This window comes from Schistocerca piceifrons, chromosome 7 (assembly GCF_021461385.2).
Source record: "Schistocerca piceifrons isolate TAMUIC-IGC-003096 chromosome 7, iqSchPice1.1, whole genome shotgun sequence".
Lineage (NCBI taxonomy): Eukaryota > Metazoa > Arthropoda > Insecta > Orthoptera > Acrididae > Schistocerca > Schistocerca piceifrons.
This window is the reverse complement of record NC_060144.1, coordinates 188,569,128-188,582,793: the sequence shown is the minus strand read 5'-3', so window position 1 is coordinate 188,582,793 and position 13,666 is coordinate 188,569,128. Positions and strand designations below refer to the sequence as shown.

The following is a 13,666-nucleotide window of genomic DNA, read 5'->3' as shown; positions in this document are numbered from 1 at the left end:
TGTTTGATGTTTATTTGCTTAGCATCTCATTATTTAACATGTAACTAAGATGTATTTCTTCATTATTCTCTTGATAAGCCTTTTTACAATTTTAAAACTGGTCAGCATACTTTTTAACAATGGCAGTATTACTTTTGTGATGTTTGAATCACAGTGCAACAAATTTACGTTTTAAAGTTGTGCACCTTAGTGTAATATAGTTCCACTGCACTACTCATAATTATAAAGCATGATTTTTTCCTTTCTATAATTCATATTTGTTCTTGATATTGTCTGTTGTCTTATTAGCACTGGTTGAAGAACTTCAAACTTATGATTGAATTTTCTGACTGCATCGTACTTGCACTTTTAAAATGACCATAATTTCGATACCATCTATTTTTTGACAGTTTTTGTGGCATGGACTTAGTTCCTTGTGCCAGTATTCTTCACTAAGTGGTTAGCATGTGAAAGGGCCTTCGACTATCTTCCGTCTTCAGTGGAGTGAACATCTACTAGCTCTTGACAGAATACTTTTTTATTTTACATCACACTACTCTACTAAAGGAGTAGCACCATTCCTCAAATACAGAATAACAATTTATTATTTCTTCGTAAACATAGACGAATACATACGAGCAGGACTGACTGACCTTATTCTCACACCAGAAACAAATGAATTTTTCATTGACATTCTTGTCAGCTCTGCATTCGGGTCTTCAAAATTCCTTGGGAGCTGCACATGGCCTGAGGTTTCTTTGCTGCTGTTTGCGATGACATCACGGGCAGCCTGACTGCTCTCGGCACTGCATGTATCTTAAAAGGAATATCTCAGAAAAGAATACAACAACTGCAGACTATGAAAATGAAACAATTCTAAAAACAAAATAGAGATAGTTATCTTGTTAACAAGAAACCCAACTTGTGCTTGTTCATTTATTTGAAGCTACACAACATGGATATAAAATCAACATATGTAATGGAGACTTTTTCCTCTTACACTCTTCAGCATGAATAATGTGAACGTTCAAACATTTGCATCAAAGCTGTTTTAAGACTGGGCATATATTACCATACAGAGTGTATTCCGTAAATAATGCGACCAATTTTTTTCTGATGCAACAGTACACGACAGCATGTTGTAACCGGCTGGGCTAAGTGGAGTGGGGTGTTAGCTTCAAAATGCTCTTTGTCTCATTCGGCTACGAGCTGCCGGAGAGTCAGGACATGCATTTCCGTCAACCTTGTTTTGAGTTTACGTAACACGATACAATGGATCATTCTGTAGAGCAATGGTACACTATAAAATTTAGCGTTAAACTTGGGAAGTCCACCACCGAAACATTTCCATTACTACAGCATGTCTTTGGGACTGATTGCTTGTCCAAATCACAAGTTTTCTGATGGCACAAGTCGTTCATGGAGGGCCGAGACATCACCAACGAACCTCGCAGTGGCCGGCCGTCAACCGCATGAATCGATGAAAATGTGTGCGCAATTGTTTGAACTCTGACAGACGGTTGAGCCTTCAATTGATAGCACAAACTCTAAACATGTCAGAAACAACCATTTTCTGCTTTGTGGCTGAAGATTTGAACATGAGAAAGGTGTGTGCCAAACTTGTCCCAAAAGTGTTGACCGACGAACACAAGCACATGCGAGTGCTTCGGTGCCGAGAAATGTTGGAAATGTGTGAGAATGATCCTCATTTTTTAAACTCTGTTATCACTGGTGATGAGTCGTGGATTTTTGAGTACGACTCTGAGACAAAAAGGCAGAGTTCAGAGTGGCTCACCCCATCGTCGCCCCATCCCAAGAAGGCACACATGAGCAAATCCAGGATCAAAACCATGCTCATTGTCTTCTTTGATGCCAGAGGCATTGTCTACCACAAATTCGTACCTACCAGGACTACAGTGAACTCTACTTGGAAGTGTTCAGAAGACTGAAAAGGAGGGTCTCGTGCTGTGAAGCGACATGAAGGACATGTGAAAAGTTCACCATGAAAATGCACCGAGTCTCAGTGCCTTCATTGTCAATGACTTCTTGGCCAGGACCAAGACCCCATTGGTTCCCAGCCTCCCTACAGTCCTGACCTGGCTGCCGATGACTTGTTTTTGTTTCCTCGGTTAAAAGGAGTCATGAAAGGAAAACATTGGGACACGATTGAAAGCATCCAGGCGCATGTTACATTAGCTCTAAAGGACATTTCAGAAAAGGCATTCCAGGATGCCTTCCAGACATGGAAACACTGCCTCCAGAAATGTATCGACGCAAGAGGGTGCTATTTTGAAAATTTTTGATTATTTGTATGAATGTATTTAATAAATGATTTTTTATGAATTTGGTTGCATTACTTATGGAATGCACTTTGTAAGTATAAAATGTGACAAGAATTGTTGTTCATCTGAAGCATGAGTTTAGAGATTGTAGAGCCTATAGACTAATTATTACACAGTAATAAAAGTAATAAATGCAAGCAGATGTGACCCTTAGTTAAAACTCTATGGCAGCACTGCTCCAAAAGATATATTAAAATATATTTTTCAATATTATATTACTGAATTTAAATTATAAGGATGCATTTTGAAAATATTCCACTCAGATTGAAACAATGACAGTCAAAATTTTTAGAACTGTGGATATAAAATGATGTTTTTCAGACAGGTAATATATGTTTGGCTACACCTTGAAATGCCTTTTAACTCCATCTAGCAGAGGTTTGGGGCATGGCTTTTACACAATAAAGCTCTTTCTTGGCTACCAGAAGACTCTAAAAGTGGAGTAGAAGGGAGTTGTACCACGAATATTTTGATAGAGTTAGAAATATATCATGATAGTGGCATTGGCTGTTCTGTCCACTGTAGTACAGATATTCTAACATTCTGATGACTTAAAGTCTGAGTGTGGATCTGAGTTACATCAACTTATTCCCCCAAACCACCTTACACTTCTTTACTTGGAATTTGCAGTCACTCTTCTTTACTGAATAGCTGGCCGCTGGAAACCCTCTTGACTTCTTCTCCATCGAATAACGCTAGGTACAGGAATTTTTAGACTCTTTCTACTTATGAAATAAGAAGACATACAAACTTTACTTTTCATCAACTAACGATGTATTTGACCTCCATACACAATACAAATTTCTCTTCCCACACAAATATATAACATCCTGCAAGTCTCTCGTACAGTGAGACGCTAGAAACAAATTGAGTTACAGTTGAAATAAAGTTGGCTTGGATACCATGACCTTTCTTAACATGAATCATAAAATGAGTCTTGCTTCTAACAAGGTTGCATCAAGAGTCTACAAGAGTACTTTTTCAACTGTTCTTGTTTTAATAACAATAGTCAATGACACAATAAGCTCAGAGCTTCATATAAACTCCATGGTTCTTCCTTACACACTCACTAAAACATCTATGGATTGTCCGACAGGTACTTGTCAGTGCTGTCTGACCACCGCATCTACTTTCTTCCTGCAACTGATTTTAAACCTGCACACACAAACATGTGACGCGCAGTAGGTAGGGTTCTACCATCCCACACTCATATCCAGAATATCATGTGTTCAAGACGGTAGAAGGCTGAGCGGTTCTAGAATTTACACAGAAATTCTTGAATTACTACAATATACTTAGTTTGTAAATGTGTCACTGGAGTGCACTAGAATACAGTAGCACAAGTGTCACCATGCAACTAGAGTTTCACAAATGATTAGATGAAATAAGGGCATGAAACATATTTCGATAGATTCAGTTGCTAATAAGTTCCTTGCTGGATAAAGTGCACTATTTCCAACTTCCCTTTTTTTTATTAGAGGTGCATTTGACAGTGAAAAACGACCATTTTGTGACAAGATTGAAGGAGAAAAAAAAAAGAAAAAAAAAAAAATCTGTGGGAGTATCAGGCATGCGTGAATTTTACCATGCTGGTAAGAGATGTGCAGCTTTCTCTTGTGTTGAAATCAAAGCTGCCTCTGAATATGAGTAATATCCTTTGTTATGCTAAATCTATCATGGGAAGGGATGTTCATTAGAAATACATTGATCTTACACTTTCCTAATTAATAGCTGCTTCATAAAAGGAGTTTTAAGTCACGAAGAATTGAATCTTCTCCAGATACATGTGTAAAACTGCACAGTGCAGGGATTATAAACTGACAAATGTAACAAGTTGCAGATCATAGAAACACAAATTAGTAGTAGATATCTGCAGGTGAGGACCCACAGATACCAAATATTTAAGGGAAGTCATTTTTCTACAACACCACAAGCTGGTTATAAACAAATCTTTATTTGCTGTGAGTTTCGATCTGTGTGACGTTCATAAAGCAACATATAAATTGCTATTGTAGCTTGTATGGCATCATCATTGTTATGTTGTCAATAATTAAAATAAAATTATAAGAAACCATTATGTGCCACTGTTGCAAAAAGGATAAAATGCATATAAACACTCATTTAATATTAATATTATGCCAATTTTCATATTTACCACAGTTTGGTGGAGTGCATTCTGCATACCAACTAACTGTTCAGGTCATCAGGAAACATCAGTAGTGAGTGAGAGTAAAACTATACGTATAAAGTTCTTTTTATTTCCTTTATATCAATAAAAGTTATCAATGTTTGGAAATACATCTTAATTGTATAGATAATAAAATCTATGTGGGATGTGGAAATGAGTAACCTTTTATAGCCAATGGCTCCCTCTGGCAGAAGGGTTGAAGAGAAGGGAAGAGGGATGAAGGAAAAAGACTGGTGAAAATTACGAAGTTAAGATAATTCGGGGAAAACAGCCCAGAACCATGGGAGAGGGGAGACTAATCAGAAGGGATTAGAAAGAAAGACTGATTGTTGGTACCTGCTCCATATGAAATTTGAAAATCTGAGAGCTTAAAAATGGAAGATGGGTAGAAAGTAAGACAGAGATTACTGAAAAAAAAATCATGCAAGAGTCAGTAAGAGTGGAAAGCTAATAGTAGGGGGGGGAGAGATAGGACGGAAAATAAAAGATGTGGGAAAATAAAAGGAGAGCAAAGAAGAGGGAACAGTTACTGAAAAGGACTGCTGAGACCACAGAAATTAATGTAAATTTAGGCTGGGGGGAGGGGGAGGGGTTGTGGCGAATGGTGAAAGGGGCACCAAAGTCACAACTATCATGTTTTAGAGCATGCTCTGCAACAATATATTGTGAGTTGCAGAGCATGCTCTACTGCATGACAGTCATGACCTCTGTGCCTGTTTCACCAAACATTCCATCTGGTTTCTCCAGCCTAACAACAGTTTCTCAGAAATCCACAGGTGGGAACTGGTGTTACAACATGTGCTTGTTTTCGTCACCCACCTGGTGTACATTTATGTTAATTTCTATGGTCTCAGCATTTCTTTTCAGCGACTATTCCTTTTCTTTACTTCCATTTTATTTTCCAACCTGTCTGTTCCCCCCCCCCCCTCCCCCCCTTCATTACCATGTGTAATTCACTTAGTTTCTGCTCCTGTTGACTTCTCCTGCATGATGTATTTTGATCAATCAGGATTCTGTGTGACTTTTCCATTAACTCTCTGCATTTCCTAAACTTCAGCAGTCTTTTGCTTCATCCTTCTTCCTTTCTCTTCAATCCTTCCGCCAGGAGAAGTCACCGACTCTGAAAAGTTTTGCATTTTCACGTCCTTTATATTTGTTTTTTCCTGTCTTCACAATATTTCCTTTGGATTTTATCATAGTAACACTAACAAACTTTTAATTGAGACTGGCTTTGGCTGTACTTTGGCCGTCTTCAGAAACCATAAGCTTCAAGCTTTTAGGCTTACCATTTTTGGAGAGTGTGAATAGGTGAAACTAATTGTGATTGAAAACGTTTTAACTGTGATTGTGTCTGAAAGAAGTAAAAAGAATTGGACAATAAGCAGAAATATCAGTCAGCTTTATTTGTGGACAGAATATCATTTTTTCCTACAACATCAGAATTGAAATTATGAGAAACCATAGAAAATTCTTACAAATCAGGGTTATAACCGACTGAATTTCAACAGTATGTTAGTGGACAGTGCTACTGGAATATATAAATAATGGAAGGAATAAAGTGACAGCTCAATGAATAGTTGAGGTGGAGGAGGAGGAAATTAGTGTTTGTCATCCCGTTGACAACAAGGCCATTAGAGACAGAGCACAAGCTCGGATTAGGGAAGAATGGGGAAGAAAATTGGCCATGTCTCTTCAAAGGAACCATCCCAGCATTTGCCTGAAGTGATTTAGGGAAATTGCGGGAAACCTAAACAGGATAGCCAGATGCGGTTTCAACCATCGTCCTCTCGAATGTGAGTCCAGTATGCTAACCTTGCTCAGTAATAGTCGAGATGCTGAGCTGTTGATAGGCTGAGAATGTCGCTAGCTTTTGGATGAATGCTTCTTCAGAGATATAGTCCATGCATACCCACACATACAGCTGTGTGGCCACTTCGTCCCTGCAGACTACATTGTGCCAGCTCTACAGCTCAACTGGACAGTGCTAGCACATTGTAGTCATTCAGGACATTGTAGCTGTACATGTGTACCGCTGTGTGTACACTGTAACTCTGAAGAAAGATTTGTGTGAAAACTAGCAATATTCTCAAATTTGTTTATGTGCCTATTGAAGACTCAGTGGCTTAACTATTTGGTGGACTGCTACCTTTACTCCTTGCATTATTAATGAAATTGAGTGATGTTGACACACGACAGACAAAATATGTGATAAAATTCTTGCTAATAACGTCACTCGTTCTTCTTCTTCTTCTTCTTCTTATTATTATTATTATTATTGTCTCCCATCCCTGTTGTCTTTAGTACTACCCTTTTCATATCTTATTGCAGTTGGAATTTTCATTTGTGGTATCAAATACCTATGGTTTCAAGATAAGTGTATAGTGCAAAAGTCCAGTTTGAAGAAAGTGACGTTATTGTGCACACGTTTCCACTGATAGCAATTTACCCACTACGCACTTCCTAGCATAGACAGTTTTGAAGAAATATTGTCATCTGATATTTTGGAGTGGCCTTATTTGCGTCAGATCCAACACACCATTCTTAATTTTCACCATTGGCATTGTCTTCCTGTGTGGCCCTAAGTTGTTTTTGTGTAGACTCTTTTAAAACTCACATTTCCACTATAACAAAAATATGGAAATGATAGATTGCTACTACCACATACAGTAGAGGAGGCAGTGAGTTGCAGACAGGCACAGTGAGAAAGAATACTAGAAATATTTCAGTTTTCAGACAAAATCCTTCTTTATAAGTAGAAAACGCATTCACACAATAACAACTAACACACACACACACACACACACACACACACACACACACACACACACACACACACACTGCAGACAGGCACAGTGAGAAAGAATACTAGAAATATTTCAGTTTTCAGACAAAATCCTTCTTTATAAGTAGAAAATGCATTCACACAATAACAACTAACACACACACACACACACACACACACACACACACACCACACATATGACCACTGACTCCGGAATTAAAGCCCGACCCGTGACTGCATCTCTATTCCTCGGCCTCAGCAGCCAAAGATGTGTGTGTGTGTGTGTGTGTGTGTGTGTGTGTGTGTGTGTGTGTTTTGTCTAATTCCAATGAGGGCCTTTTTGTGTGAAAGCTTGCTCATTTGACAGTCCTTTTATTATTTCTATCTGCGACGACTCAGCATCACCACTATATGGTGAGAAGTAATCTACACTTTTCATAATATTGCCTCTATACTTTTATTATACTTGATTTTTTTTATGTTGAATTTTGAGATTCTGGAAGAGTCCTTAACCTCTTAACCTACTGTGTGTGCATGTTGTTCTGTGGCTGTTCACAAGAAAACATTTCTTATATCTTTATTTCATTGCAGTTTTAATTTTAGCTGTTCTCCCATGTGCATATGACGTTTTTGTATTAAGTGTTCAATTACTACTTTTTTAAGGGAATCAAAAATTGGTACGAATTTCTCTTAACAGAAGGCTCTAGTACTTGAGAGCAGACCATGTTGAAAGACAGTTTTTAGAACATAGTCAGTCAGATGCAAATTTCTGTTACAACAGGAGCGGCACCGCAGCAAGCAGTTGTTAGCCCAACAAGAAATACTGTTTCCAAAGCTATTCTGGAGCTTACGTTCTGCACTGCATCCACTCATCAGCTTTCGACAAACGGGAGAAGAAAGTAAAGCTTATGCTCGACATCGTAAACATAGCTCCAATATGATGGAACGAGCGCAAGATTCCTCAGAAAGTGAAGAGGAAGCTGTTCCATGAAATTGTTAATTCAGCATGTTGAGATGTCTACAGACTGTGGAATTGACAGAGATTCTATATGACTGCAACTGATGACAGCAGGTTAAGAGATATTTGTACTGAGGAGGGAGAAATATAAACATTTTCTCTTTTTATCCTGTTTATTCAGCTGCCTGTTATGGATTGTGCTGACAGCTGCATAAACAGTACATATTTTATTTATATTTTCATTTCATCTCTGTGAGATGAGTGTGTAAGTGTTGTAGACTGCTGACTTGTCAATTGTGTATTGTGTGTGTCATTGAATGCTGTGATAAGTGAAGCAGTTCTCCAAGAGGTGTGTCATGTTAATTTGTGAAATAATCGTGCTTGTACGAAAATTTACTATAAAATATTGTATACCTGATAACTTCTGGAAAGTTTCAGGCTGACAAGTGTCCCCTTGCTTTTTTCCCCTAATCAGTGCACAGATGGTGGGGCTACTGAATGCTATAGTTTCAAGTATTTGATAGTTTCAAGTATTGCAGTTAACACTGACAAGCCATTCTAAGTATTTTCACTGTGATACAGTAACAAATGCAAGCATTTACCCAGTGTGTTTGAACCGCAAACCACCTTAAAAGTCATCCAAGTTTCTATTACAGTACAGAGTCACTGGTCACGTTTATTTTTTGATTAAATGGTGGTACATCTATGAATTTTATGTAAGATGTTAAAAAAAAAAAAAACGTGTTTGAGAAAGGCCAATAGAAATGACAAAACATCTCCTTGCAAAAAGAACAATAGAAGATACTTTTACAAGACACTTATTGACATTTGAAATTGCCAGAGAAAACCAGAAAAAACTGACTTTTTTCATCCATTTGCAGATTTATGGAATAGTTCATTCCAGTGTACACAGTAACATTCCCACTTCTTAAATGCTCATATACTTATTAGTTGGGAATTCAGGTTGTACTAATGAAGAAGAAAAATCTGCAATGATCACAGTATTTGATAGTTAATTTAGTACAAAATGAACTAATTATTGTGAATTTTTAACTGCTGTTTGCAGATCGTAAGGAAGAGAGTGTAACACTTTCTACTACCTCAAATTCTGAATTATATCCACCATGCGTCTATGATGTATTTGAATGACTGTTGATATAGGGTTACAGATATATTAATGGTTAGTATTTGATTATTTCAGCTTGATATGACATCAAATTCACTGTTTGGTACCTGAATCTTTTAATGAAACAAATAAAGACCTTGGTGATTTCTGTGTTGTAGTGGAAACCAGATATGTACTGTGTATATATTTATACAGTACTCCAATGAAAGTTTTTCTGTTTTAACAAATTATAGTAAAAAACGAATATATTTAATCGATCCACATACATGTAGAATTATGAAATACGTGTTTTCAACAACATTCCATACTTAATTTGTCCTTTTCTTGTTTTATCATGTGACTGAACTGCTAATCATGTTCCTTCCATTAACAGTGTTCCAAAATGTGCTGAACTTACATTGCTTAGAAGTAAAATACTGAAGATACTCCCAATATCATTTCCATTTGTGTTAAGCTATTCTTCTGTCATTTAACCTCTGTGCATAACTGAATGTGGTTGGAACATATGGGATTGTATTGTTTTTTCTGCAGAAAGGATAGAGGAAAATGGAAACAGTTTTTAAAATTTGCTCAAAATGTGTGTCATCACATGTTAATTCTGCGGAATCCTTAAATATTCTGGTGGAATAGGGGACCAGAAAGTATATAGTAAATACAAGAACAGATCTAAGGTAGTTGAATATAAAAGTCATCTGTCCACTCCTTGTCTGTAACTGAAATGGTTATGTTCAAAGAAAACTATGTGCAAGTGTCTATATTTTTGTCTTTGAGAAAATCCATCCAGCATCTGTGCCTGTAGATCAAAGGTTTCACTCCTCCATGCAGCCTTTTTATGTCTCCTGATCCTTGATAAGCTTTCTAGGCCTAATTAACATGCTAATCTATCCCTAATTGTATGAGAGTACGCTGCATTTGCCTGAAAAGTTTATAAGTGTGTAATTGCATTTCATCATATTTACACAATGTGTATTTGAGGCATAGGTAACCAAACTATTGTTATCCATATAGATGGGACTAAAAACTTCCAGTTGGAAACCTCTACCATAGTGGTCCAGAAATGTTAAAAGTCTACATTCCCCAAGTAGATTATTGATTCTGGGCCCAGTCTCACATCATATTTATATTGTCAGTCCAGCACAATCCTCAGCAAGTTAGAGGTTCAAAGCACAATTTTAATTGCTTGGCTGATTGATAAGGAAGATGCACCACGTTACCTTCTGTGAGGTCTCTTTTATCTCATTGCTAAATGAGAAAGTTAATATTTCTTCAGTTATATCTGCAGAGTTACAGTTTGGTAGAGCTGTGCATTTTATTTGAATGTAATAGGTCTTCCAACATCCCAACAAAATTTTCACTTAAACATATAATCAGGTGTAATTATTGTTTGGTGAAAGAACTACACTCAGTGTTAGTAAGTTTATAATGTGCAGCAACTTGGGCTAAGCTGTTTATTGTTGTGTATTTGCCTTTCTTTGCTGACAAAACTACTTTACACTCATTCAAATGTTTAAGCTCTATTACAAAATATATTGTGACAAAAATGTGCGAACCTGATTTATTTGTTTAAAAATATTAGTGAAACTGGCTATATTTTATTATGTTTCACAGTTTGATGTATTACTACTGCCCTGTCTCCCCACCCTCCCACCCCCCTCCCCCACCCCCCTCCCACTTTCTCCATCCCTTCCAACAGAGTCAAATTGATTTCTGCCATTACCTGCATTTCTGTTACCCAAATTATTTTTACTTGCTTAAAGCTCCACAGTTTCACTTGGAGGGTAATTTAATGTTTGAGTGTGCAGGAAACAACATGCTGCGAACCAGATGCAGATAATAAAAGTGTCATTTATATGCATAGTTGTATGCAAGAATGAAGACAGGAGAGAAGACTACAATTTACGATAGTTCCTGGATAATGAATCACATCACATATACTGATTTTATAGCAAATTATTTGATTGCTTGGTACATTAAGAGTTTTATGTTGAACATTATGGATCATCTTATCCAAATGCAGTCATATTTCTCTTTTTTGTGGTTGTTTGGACATGTTTCTCAGGTCCTGTGGCCTCATCTGCATGTTTCATTATCTGTCTTGTAAATAATTATGATTTTCAATTTTATAACATTTTCTGCTGTAGAATTTGCATTTTTTCCATTTCTCTGCTTTTTGTTGTGTTATATGGTAGTCCAAATGTTTTCCAGATTTTATACTTAAACAGTTCCATCTGCACCACACCATTTGCAAGCTTGAAGCTTCATAATGAAATGTGTTCCAACATGTGACACGGGAAGTGTTGCCCTATCATTTCATGATTCCTAAAAGTGAATAATAGTAGTACTGTACTATGAAAAGCTCAGGATGGAATAACAACAGTATGAATCGGATATATTGTTAATACCACACAGAGGAGGTGTTGAGTTACAGAAAGACACAAAGAGAAAGAATACAAGAAATATTTAAGCCTTTAGACAGAGTCCTTCCTCAGAAGTGGAACTCTCACACATTCATACAACAACAACATTACACACGCACATGGCTACTGTCTCTGGGTGCTAAGACACAATCTAGCCTTAGAGCCTGGAGACAGTGGCTAGGTGCTTTATCAGTAGATTTGTTTTTGAAGGGGGTCTACCTTGAACAAAACACCATTTTGTCTTCATCAGTAAACACTTCCAGGCTAAGTTGCCGTGGTCGATCTGTAGAACTTCTTCTCCCTGACGTTTCGTTCTCAACTACGGAGAACATCTTCCAAGGTGAGTCGATGACTGGCTGCTGGGAGCTGGGGCCGCCGCTTATATGGAGATCGTAGAGGGTGCCACCGCACGTCACGTGGCGTCGATATGTAGCTATCTCTGGCTATCGTCTGTTCTCTCGATTGCAGGCAATAGATTGTCACGTGATTGATGCAACGTCGACCGCCATATCTTGTCCAATTTTAATCCTTCTTCTTTACGATTAAAATTGTATTGATGTTTGTGGATTTCAATTGCCTCTCTATACATATGTGTATAATAATGTGACATCCTCGCTAGCACGCTGGTCTCACCAAATTTTATATCGTGATCTCCATCCTTAAAAACACGTCTTTTCTTTTATTTCCAGTACATGGTTCGCTAAAGTTACAGCATCAGCAGTGAGATGTTATTCTCTTACTTGTTACTACATGCTGTGGTTTTTGGGGTTTTTATGTTTTTTGTAGTGTTTTTCTGTTACAGTCTGTCATGTTTTCTGGTTTCTCCATTTTCTTCACTGTGAATATCTGCACTACTGAACTTGCACTATCACTGATTACAAACTTCAGTTTGTAAACAGTGACAGTGAAAGTTCAATAGTGCAGTTTGTAAACAGTGATAACAAAAGTTCAGTAGTGCATGTCTTCACTGTGAAGGAAATGGAGAAACCAGAAAACATGACAGACTGTGGAAGAAAAGCACTATAAAAAACATAAAAACCCAGGAAAATTATGGAATGTGGTAACAAGTAAGAAAATAAAAGCCCACTGATCATGCTAAAACTGCAGCAAAACATATGGAAAATAAAAGAAAAGACAAAATTGTGTTTTACTCAAGACAGACCCCTCCAAAAACAAATTTATTTTCAGTTTTCTTTCTCTTTGTACCAGTCTGGGACTTAGCACCTCCTCTGTGTAGCACCTCCTCTGTGTGGTGACCAGCATTCTATTCTTTCTGTAGTTTTATTGAAAGTAATACTGTCCTAAAATAGTGTAACAATTCTAAATGATAATGGCAAGAACACCTTTAACAGGAAATGTTTGGACACATTTCATAGAAAGTGTATTTCTTTGGAGATAGTATGCAATAGAATATATATATGGCTGTATTGTAAAATGCAAATGTAAGAAGAGATAATCTAATAGAGCTGAGAATGAATAAATGTCTTAAGAATTAACAAGAAAACACTTTGATGATGCTACAGTAGTGGTGAGGTATATCTAGGCAACTAATAAAAATAAAAATTGCAGTTTTTCGCTAAGCAGGTCATTGTATTTGAGTTTTTATATTATTACATACAAACAAAGCAACAATTTAGAATTTTACGGGTGTTATGGATTTGGGTTTCTAAACCATATTACATCAGATGATGACATAGTGCAAAGTATTGTCTTGAAAAATACAGTGTTTGGTTTACATTGTAATGTAATTTGTTGTAGCTGTCACTGCTAACACTTTTAGCACTGATATTTAATGTGATGTGCATTATTGGTAAACCTAAGACAAAATGTGTACCTGTACATCTCAGGCGACTGAAGAAAGGTGGTTTTAGCTC

The 13,666-nt window shown here is 37.0% G+C and overlaps 1 protein-coding gene across 1 annotated transcript in view; it reads left to right on the top strand.

The window, feature by feature from the left end:
- Window positions 1-8,496, top strand: part of LOC124804985 — a 92,379-nt gene extending 83,883 nt beyond the window's left edge. The window contains exon 18 of the mRNA XM_047265376.1: window positions 8,073-8,496. Within this exon, the coding sequence (XP_047121332.1) occupies window positions 8,073-8,282 (210 nt within the window). The 3' untranslated portion in view covers window positions 8,283-8,496. The remainder of the gene's footprint in view (window positions 1-8,072) is intronic.
- Window positions 8,497-13,666: the final 5,170 nt, after the last annotated feature.